Source organism: Danio aesculapii, chromosome 20 (assembly GCF_903798145.1).
Source record: "Danio aesculapii chromosome 20, fDanAes4.1, whole genome shotgun sequence".
NCBI lineage: Eukaryota > Metazoa > Chordata > Actinopteri > Cypriniformes > Danionidae > Danio > Danio aesculapii.
Window position 1 is genome coordinate 43,518,956 of NC_079454.1, and position 10,137 is coordinate 43,529,092.

At 32.9% G+C, this 10,137-nt stretch overlaps 1 protein-coding gene across 1 annotated transcript; it reads left to right on the forward strand.

Annotated features, from left to right (window-relative positions):
• The first annotated feature begins 898 nt into the window (after window positions 1-898).
• LOC130213618 (uncharacterized) lies at window positions 899-5,049 on the forward strand. The gene is made up of 6 exons (XM_056445361.1): window positions 899-1,022; window positions 2,389-3,015; window positions 3,789-3,931; window positions 4,097-4,475; window positions 4,600-4,776; window positions 4,888-5,049. The coding sequence occupies exons 1-6, from the start codon at window positions 899-901 to the stop codon at window positions 5,040-5,042; spliced, it is 1,605 nt and encodes a 534-aa protein (XP_056301336.1). The 3' UTR covers window positions 5,043-5,049.
• The last annotated feature ends 5,088 nt before the right edge of the window (window positions 5,050-10,137 follow it).

Consider the following 10,137-nt stretch of genomic DNA (forward strand, 5'->3'; position numbering starts at 1 on the left):
TAACTGATCAAATTAATGAACAAGCAATTTATAAAGGCAAACAGTAAGTTTGCAGAAAAAGTCTGTGCATAAATTCGCACACGTTTTGTTTCCTATTTGCTGGAACAAGTATTGGTGAAATGAGTTACCGAGTAAGCAGATTTAGACACAGCTAACGTTAGTTCTTGTATTTAAATAAATCTGATTAACGTTATTCGCGCATTAACACATGCCGCCATTTTATTAATCTCAGCATTATCGTTAACCGTTACATCAGCAACTGTATTTACAGTGTAAATGGGGTTTGATAGAAGCAGATCAAGTGATTTAATTTGATATTCACGATCATATCTCGTGTTTTAATGTGTTAAACAAGCGTTTACCGCCGACGACTTACATTTAAAGTACAAAATGGATGTTAATACTAGACATCTTACCTGTGAACGATTTTAATTGACCTTCAATTCACCTTTATACCTTAATAAAAAAAACACTGGCGAACAACAAAGAAAGTTTACGCACAGTAATGATTCTTCAAAAGGAAATTTTACTAATTTTATTTTGCTCCAAAAACCGTGAAGGAAACACAAACGCCATTTTTCCGCGGCTGATAGAAGCTCCGCCCACATCGCAAAACTGACCAATCACATACCACCTGACTGTAGAACGTTTGGAATGCGAGTTCGATCGTGACGTAACAGCAGACTCGGCTAAATTTCGCCATTGCTTTAATTTGACAGCTATCGAGAAGGTGTACAACGTTTGCTCTGAGTAATTTGCGTTGTGAATACTGTCAATTGATAGCGTACAGTTTATTAAGGCTTACTCTGATAAACTAACTTAACTTACAGTAAATTTGAGTATTTATTGTAGGCATATTAACATTTCTCATCTTTAAGTGTACGGAAATTAAACCAACATGTTATTTACCGTACTCGGAGTTATTGCTCTCTTTTTGAGAGAAAGAAACACCAACGCCACTGTTTCAGGTCAAGCTGAAGAAGAGGACCAACATGATGTACCACCCTTGAGGAACAGTGACGGTAAACCATTTGTCTATTTCAAGTAACATGTGCCTAATTTTGCTGAACTGGAGTTTACTGGTATTTTTAGTTTACTGGTATTATTTTAGCTCTGAATATGGTTAATTGGTTATAACTGTATTGGCTTACCCACAGGGGTGTCAAACATTTGCCACACAAATATCTTTTCGTATTACATAAAGATTGTCTTTTTTTATTTTTTTGCTTTAGTTAAAGGTTTAGTTCACCAAAAAAATTCAATCCAAACCCCGAGACCTTCAGAACAGAAATTAAGATATTTTAGGTGGTGAGAGAGCTCCCTTGTCCTCCAAAGAGAGCAAGATACAGCTCGTTCAAACCAAAATCATTTCACCTAAAATATCTTAAATTGTGTTCTGAAGATAAACAAAGGTTTGGGTTAGGAACGACATGAGGTAATGAGTAATACACATGGGACGATAACCGATTTTCAATGTATACCGCGGTTTGAAAAAGTCAAGGTTATAAACCCGGCAAAATTTTCTGTAATATCGTTTCTAAGGTATGTGTAAGATTTTTTATTTACTTTTTTTTGGTTTGTTTTTTTTAGGACAACAGTAACTCTAGCAGAAAAGATATCCAAAGATGCCGTTTAAAATTGTAAAAACAAATCTGTTTTTGAAACTAATGAAGACAGCAGAAGTCTATGATTCATTTTCATTATTTAGCCTGACATGTTTACTGCTTCAAAATATTTTAAATCTTTCAAAAAAATAAAATTAATTGTTTTTAAAGGGGAAAAAAGTTTTAGTTTACCCAGACATTTAAAAAGAATATATTTTAGAGCAGTAATCCCAATACCACGATACCGTGATACCTTGAAACCGTGATATTTTTATCCAAGGTTATACCGTCAGAATCTTATACCAGCTCATGCCTAGTGAGTAATTAATAACAAAAAAATTTGGGGGAGAAATGTGGGGAAACTTAACATTTACAGTTCAGAAAGAAATCAATTAAATAGTCAATAAACTATAAACAAAATAAACTATAAAATAGACAATAAACATTAGGACATGTCTCCACCTGCTGGGGGTTTTAAGTTTTTATTTAGGTCAATCCATGACATGTCTAAACCAGCCAAGTACAAGCACACATCACACTCAAAATATTGTCTAATTATCGCTATCCAAAAATATGACATAAAATATTAAAAACCCTCAATTAATGAGATTTGAGTTTGACACGCCTGTTGTAACCAATAAAAGTACAAAACACTGACCTAAAAAGTCACTTTGTAATTTACAGCATTTATTAATATGCCTAATAAATATTAAATAAACTGAATTTTGATCTAAAATGTAAAATCTAAAAACTAATATCCTGTTTATTTTGATCTTTTCTTTAGGTCGAGAAATCGATGACTGGTGTAAAGAACCATCACTAGTAGAGCCTGTCAGTGTTCACAGTGAAGAACCATCACTGTTAGAGCCTGTCAGTGTTCACAGTGAGGAACAATCACTGGTAGAGCCTGACAATGTTCCCGGTGAAGAACAATCACTGGTAGAGCCTGACAGTGTTCACGGTGAAGAACTATCACTGGTAGAGCCTGTCAGTGTTCACGGTGAAGAACAATCACTGGTAGAGCCTGTCAGTGTTCACGGTGAAGAACCATCACTGGTAGAGCCTGTCAGTGTTCACGGTGAGAGACCATCACTGGTAGAGCCTGACAGTGTTCACAGTGAGGAACTATCACTGGTAGAGCCTGACAGTGTTCACGGTGAAGAACCATCACTGGTAGAACCTGTCAGTGTTCACAGTGAGGAACCATCACTGGTAGAGCCTGTCAGTGTTCACAGTGAGGAACCATCACTGGTAGAGCCTGACAGTGTTCACAGTGAGGAATATTTCTCTGCTGAGTCTGGCTGTGGAGATGATAATCCTTTATTTGATTTCTCTGATGAGCCCGGCTCCTGTGATGACGTTGTTCAAGATGCAACCTGTCAGACAGAGGACAAAGAGACACAAATCATTGGTAAGTTTACTACCATGACCCTAAAGTCATCCAACACACATGCATGTTTTAATGGTGCTTTATGCTTTAAACAGACTTTAATTTGCATTTTCTTCAGGAATAGCTGAAAATGTACCTATTTATAAAGATTTAATATACACTGTATTCATATTTAAAGGGATAGTTCACCCAAAGCTGGACCTGTCATCATTTACTCACACTTTACTAGTTTGAGATTCTTTCTTCTGTTGAACATAAAAATAAATATTTAGAAGAAAGCTTAAAACCTGTAACTAAAGCCTTTCATGGTATTTATTTTTACCACTATGAAAGACTGTGGTTACAGGTTTTCAGTTCTTTCAAAATATCCTCTTTATTTAAAGGGAACCTGATGCTAAAAGGTATAAAATAGAAACTTATAAAAGGTATAATAAAATATCTGATGGGTGTTTTGAGCTGAAGCTTTACAGACACATTCTAGAGACACAAAAGACTTATATTAAATCTGAAAAAAGGGGTAACATAAGACATTTAACATTTAAGAGGGTAACATTTAAGAGAACAAAGAATCTCACAAATAATGAGTAAATGTTCATTTTTGAGTGAACTATACCTTTAAGGTGAGGCTGAATATTTTACACTGATTAGTTTATTAATGAACTTTTAAAGGGACAAATATATTAAGTGTAGTATCTCAATTTATAAATAAAGCAGGAAACGTTTTAGATGGAGGTACTGTAGTACTGTTACTGATTTCTGATTGTTATTAACTTCTCTTCTTTGTCTTTTCACAGAGATCAACTCAAAGTGCTATGAAATTGCAGCTGAGCTGGGTGAAGGAGGCTGTGGAACCGTTTATGAAGGGACCCGTTTACAAGATGGCCTTCAGGTGGCAGTAAAAGTGTCCGATTTTAAGGAGAAGCGATTCATCAGTGTTGTAAGTAGTCTGAGCTCTTTGCTCTCTTTTACGGTTCTCTTGTCATATTAACATTAACTATAGACTACAAATGGTTTTTATGATAGACATTGCCAACAGTTTGTCCAGGACTTGTTTACTGAAATTAACTTTTCCAAATGATCTTCACAACTGTCTTTCTTCTAGGATGGGTTTGACAAACCACTTCCACTGGAGATTGCTCTGCACTTTCTTGCCAATAAAGGGCCCAAGGTCAAGGAAATTATCGAGCTTCTGGACTGGAAGGTGGAGGCTGATCGCTACTTTATGGTGCTAGAGCGGCCCATACCCTGCGTGTGCTTGCATGATTTCATAAATAAGCACATAGGCATCCTTCCAGAGGACAAGTTACGGAAAATCATGTTCCAGACAACAGTTGCAGCCCAAACATGCTGCCAGCGTGGAGTTCTTCACCGCGATATCAAGCTGGAGAACTTGCTGATTAACCCGGACACCCTTGAGGTCAAACTGATTGACTTCGGGTGCGGGGACCTCTTCACTGAAGACATTTACGAAGAATTTAGAGGTATGTTTATCCTTCAAAGCTGTAAGAAACTATGAGGATAAGTCAGTTTTTTTAATGTGACTCTTGAAGCATTCGTTGTTGTTTATCTGTTCTGTTCTGTTTTTGGGAACAAATTGTATTTCAGGCACCAGAGAGTTCGCCCCTCCTGAGTTTTGGGTGCATCGCAAATACCGCGGGGAACCAGCGACAGTCTGGTCACTTGGAATTGTTCTGTTCTTGCTCATTTTCTGCAGATTTCCAGGAAAAAGTGACATTCCCAAAATGAATGACAAACACATGCCGATTCATGGCTTGTCGAAAGGTGAGATCTTCACTTAAGCTAAAGATGGTTTTGCAGGATAATTTGAATGTCATTTTAAAAAGCATGTATTAACTTAATAATTACATGTATCTCTTTCTTCTGTCTGCATAGAATGCTGCGATTTCTTTCACGGCTGTCTGCAGCTGAAGCACACGAGTCGACTTGAACTGCAAAAACTCACTTCCCATGAATGGTTTAAGGTATCGAATACATTTCGAAATCAGCCATCTTACACTGACATAAGCTGGGTTTCCATCTTAATGTGATGTTAATTAGGTGCATTTCCATCAAGCTGTTAGAGCAGCTGACTGTAGTATTGGTAACCTAGTAACTAACACTAAACAAGACAAGTGTAATGGAGTCATGTTTGTGTAATGTTCTCTATGTTAGAGTTTATTCAGCAAATGCGTTTCCATCTCCCATTTTAGCATTAATTATTTTTTGCACACGCACCACCTCAAGTGAGCATAAACAGTTTTTTTTGCAAATTAATTGATATTTAAAACTTGTTTCTGTTACTCATTTCAACACAGGTTAATGGAAACCAAGCTATATCTTATGTTCTTTCATTTATACTTGTACATATTGCTTTTCTTTTTACTGCATGTTGTTTGTTTAATGTATTTAAGCTGTAAAATTAATCTCTGTTTTTGTTTCAGATCTAGTCATTCCAGCCACACCATTGTCCTATAACTGAAAGCTGTTAAATTCAGAAAGAAGAAAAAAAGATGTATTTTTTACAATTCCATGTAAATAAAAAAAAAAAATTAAAAAGCACTTAAGAGTTCAGACCTTCGTATAGTGTACTTTCCTGCACTTTAATATAAGTTTTTGCACCAATTCTAGCAATTCCACATGCTAAGAAAAATTAAAATAAATATCTCAGTCGTTCCCAGTCCAGGTCCATATATTTTGGGTGTCTCTCTCAAAAAAATGTCATTTGAGCCAGAGGAGAGAGACTCCTGACCAATGACTACTGGGATCAACTGATATATATACAGGGTTTGCAATGAACATTATCACTCACCGGCCAATTTGGCCACAAAACTAGAAAAAAATTTATTAAATAAAACAATAAAAAAGTAAAAAATCATAAAATAAAAACATCATTAATAAATAAAACAATAAAAAAGTAAAAAGAATAAAATAAAATAAAAAAAATCATTAATAAAACAATAAAAAAAGTTTTAAAAAATCTCATAAAATAAAAAACATCAATAATAAATAAAACAAAAGTAAAAAAAATAAAATAAAATGAAAAACATCAATAATAAATAAAACAATAAAAAAGTAAAAATATATAAAATAAAAAACATCATTAATAAATAAAACAATAAAAAGGTAAAAAAAAATAATAAAAAAACATTATTAATAAATAAAACAATAAAAAAGATAAAAATAAAATTAAATAAAAAACATCATTAATAAATAAAACAATAAAAAGGTAAAAAAAAAATAATAAAAAAACATCATTAATAAATAAAACAATAAAAAGGTAAAAAAAAATAATAAAAAAACATCATTAATAAATAAAACAATAAAAAAGTTAAAAAATATATAAAAAACATCATTAATAAATAAAACAATAAAAAAGTTAAAAATAAATAAAAAACACCATTAATAAATAAAACTATAAAAAACGGCCTATATTGAAATATAAATCTATAACTGGCCATGTTATTGACCAATCAGAAATTCTTCTAGAAACAAAAATGAAATAAATAAATAAAACAATTATGTTATTTATATTTATGTTATTCATTACTCATCCTCATTTTCAGAACTATTTTACTACTCTTATTTTTATCTTAGAGCTCCCTCATTCAGACTTAAAATACCAAAAAAACATCCTCAAAACAGATCATATGCCTTCACAAACAAATACCTTATATAAACCCCCAACAGCCAGATTTGACTAAAATATCTTCATTATTCTTTATTTGTGTTCTGAAGACCAATAAAGTTACTACCTTTAATATTGTCCTCATCTACAACCTTCTTTAGTCTAATGTTTTGCTAGTGGTATATGATTTATGGTTGGAGGACATCATTTATTGACTAGTGATTTTGTGTGTAGTTGTAGTTTGTGGTGAGTGATAATCCAAACCCTGTATATATAGGTGGCGAGGTCCGTTCCTCCACGTGGTGCCACTGGAAACTGCCCATCTTCAAGGTGGTGCTGAGCTGAACACGGACAAAAACTGACATTAGTCTGGGGCGACAAGCCTCACAACTGATGACAATTATGAATTCTGTACTAAAGTTTGAAATAAAGTCACCTTAAGAAAAAAAAGTGTTTATTCTTTTTTTTTGACGTTTGTTTAACAAAGACGTGCATTTTTAAAATAATTGTCTTTATTGGGTTTTCACAATAATACAGACATAACAAAACATCTTCAAAAGACACGCAAAGACAAAATATCAACACAAAACAACAGAGAGAAAGAAATTTAATAAAAAAGGGAAAAAAGCTCAGATTAAATGTTAAACAGATCAGAAAAAGGGCTAAAAACATTGCGTAATTTTTCAGATAACAACACAGCTACAATATTCCTTACAGCATGATAGGCCAAAGACCAGGCTCCAAATAATCTAAATATGGAGTCCAAACTTTTAAAAAATCTGTTTTTTGTATAAAACAAAGGCAAAGATGTTCCAGGGGAATTAACTCAAAAATGATCTTGTGCCAACCTTTAAGTGATGGATATTATCACTAATCCAGTTAAGTAAAGAAGTGCATTTTAAATCTAAAATGCCATTTTAGACAAAGGGCTCTGCATCCTGACTGGTGTTTTTACTGTGGTCTTTGTCTACACTATACTGCCAAAAACATATGATGTCACCAACATGTGCATTTATTGTGCCATCATCCATACTAGTAATCTACTGGTTATGCCAAGATCATACGAGAGGGGCTTGAGGAATCAGGGAATGAAATGTGCTATGTATATCTATATACATAGTTGAAGTCAGAACTATTAGCCCCCTTAACCTATTAGCCCCGTTTATTTTTTTCCCCGATTTCTTTTTATTTCAGTTAATTTTTTCAGCACATGCTTTAATGTTTATCAAGAACACTCTAAGATGAATAATAGTTGTTTTTTTTTTAACTTCATTTCCTCTGAAAATAACTACAAGCGATGAAAATCACTGAAGATGTCTACTGTGGATGTGGTATATGTGTCCAGTTTCTAATGTTCTCCATACGCTTGAGTCTGCTAAAAAACAGAACAAAGAGAGAAACTTTAAACAGCTCATTTGTGTCAAACATCAGGAGAATCCCAGCATCAGAAAGCACAAATACTTCTGCAAATCTGTTTTATTGGCAAAACTGGAGCTATTTTAATAAAATAATATAATGAATGAGTGCTCCCCATTTAATGTGTGAAAACAAAACATCAAATACAATTAACAGGAAAATTCATGGACGCCGTGCATACAAAATAACAAATTTAGATTAAATAGAGTAGAGCGCAATTATTTTTGCAATACATTGTTGAATTTGTGTGTATTATTTTATTTTCCCATATATAGACTAGAATATATCTAGAATCTCTGCACGGATGTTTAGTTGACATCAAACTTTGGCTGTCACAGACAAGTGGTGCTCGCTGCATAGCCAAATGGGAGGAGATAGTGTAATGGAGGCCAGCTAGTAAGTGCTGTTAGGTAAACCTCACTCCTCTGATCTCTAAAGGTGCTCTAGCGACCAACGCTTGAGGCCGTGGTCTTTAGCCTCCTTGGTAGAGCAAACAACTCCCATGCGGAAGGTCGCAGATTTGATCCCAGCTCGGAGCGGGTTGGGTGATGTAGGACCAGTGGGGTTTTACTAGAGCTCTAGCTCCCCCTCGCTGGAGCTAGTGGGCGGGGCTTGACGCGCCACCAAGTGGCTGTTAATAGTAGTGTGAATTCAACCGTAATGGCAGTAAATTCTTGTGTTGATGCGCAAGATGCTGGAATTTCTCTAATATTTTTAAGGATTATGATTGATGATTTTTAAGCATAGTCAGCATCGTTTCTCTGATATACGGAATTACGTAAATACTTTTTTATAATGCTTTATTGTCATATACCTTTATAAACTTTGTATCTATGTAAGCTTGTCATATTATTTTGTCCTTATTTGGATGAATTTCCTCCATTTTGTGAGTTGCTTTAGATAAAAGCTTCTAGACTTGGCAGGCAATGTGAAAGCTTACTATTAGTGCACCCCGCTTTAATTTTTTGCCACCACATTAACCTGTGGGTTATTTATGAACCAATCTGAATAATCTGATAAATGTAATAAATAATAATAATAAAAAATAACGTTTGACTAATGTCTGTAATCTGCCCATTTTTGAATGTAAATGTGTGTGCATGAATTCCAAGAGGGCAGTTGTATTTTTTAAATTATAACGTAAATTGAAATTAAATATTAACTGTAGTTTTAGATACTCAACCTTCATGCGATGGGCTATGCATTATGCTATATATATATATATATATATATATATATATAGTGCTTATGAGTACACCCCATTTAAACAAAACAGATTCATTAAACAGATATATTTATTAAAATAAAATTTTAGTCACAGAACATCTTTAGAAATGGAAAGATAATACATATAAATTCATCCAAAATATTGCAAACAAAATTACAAACTACAAAATTTGGGCTACTCATTTTTTAACTATTATTGTTATTTTGTTAGATTAGCTCCAGATTTGGCTTCAGGGCTGACTAATCTAATGTATATGCACAAATATAATATTGTAAAGCATCCTATAGAAATATCAATTTAAATGAGAGATTTGTGGGGAGTGTACTCATGTATATATATATATATATATATATATATATATATATATATATATATATATATATATATATATATATATATATATATATATATATATATATTTTTTTTTTTTTTTTTTTTTTTTTTTTTTTTTTTTTTATGGTAATAAGTAACCAGTCCAGTAGTTTAAAACCAGCAATGTGACTTCCCACACTACAGGAAAACAGATTAATGTGGAATTCCAACATCATTTGGAAGATGTATTTTAAGTCACATACTCTTCTGTCTTACAAAAGTTGCAGTGAAAGCATTTGTTTCTATTAACTTAAATTAGCAGAATGTGCATCTAAACTTAAAATAAATCTTAAATCTAGATAAAATGTCATAATAAGAAGTCATAAAATAATAAATGTAAATATATTTCAAAAACACAACACTTTACACAATTTTAATGGTATAGCGAGATATAAAATAATACATATTTTTCAAGGACAAAACACTTCTTTTCACACAAAATATTTATAAAATTTTACAAAACAAAAATTAATATTTATATTGTAGTACCCCACTGGTAAAT

Coding starts and splice junctions, on each gene's coding strand:
- LOC130213618 (XM_056445361.1), top strand. CDS start 899: ATGTTATTTACCGTACTCGGAGTTATTGCTCTCTTTTTGAGAGAAAGA. Junction 3,932..4,096: donor AGAAGCGATTCATCAGTGTT/GTAAGTAGTCTG, acceptor TCTTTCTTCTAG/GATGGGTTTGACAAACCACT. Junction 4,476..4,599: donor CATTTACGAAGAATTTAGAG/GTATGTTTATCC, acceptor ATTGTATTTCAG/GCACCAGAGAGTTCGCCCCT.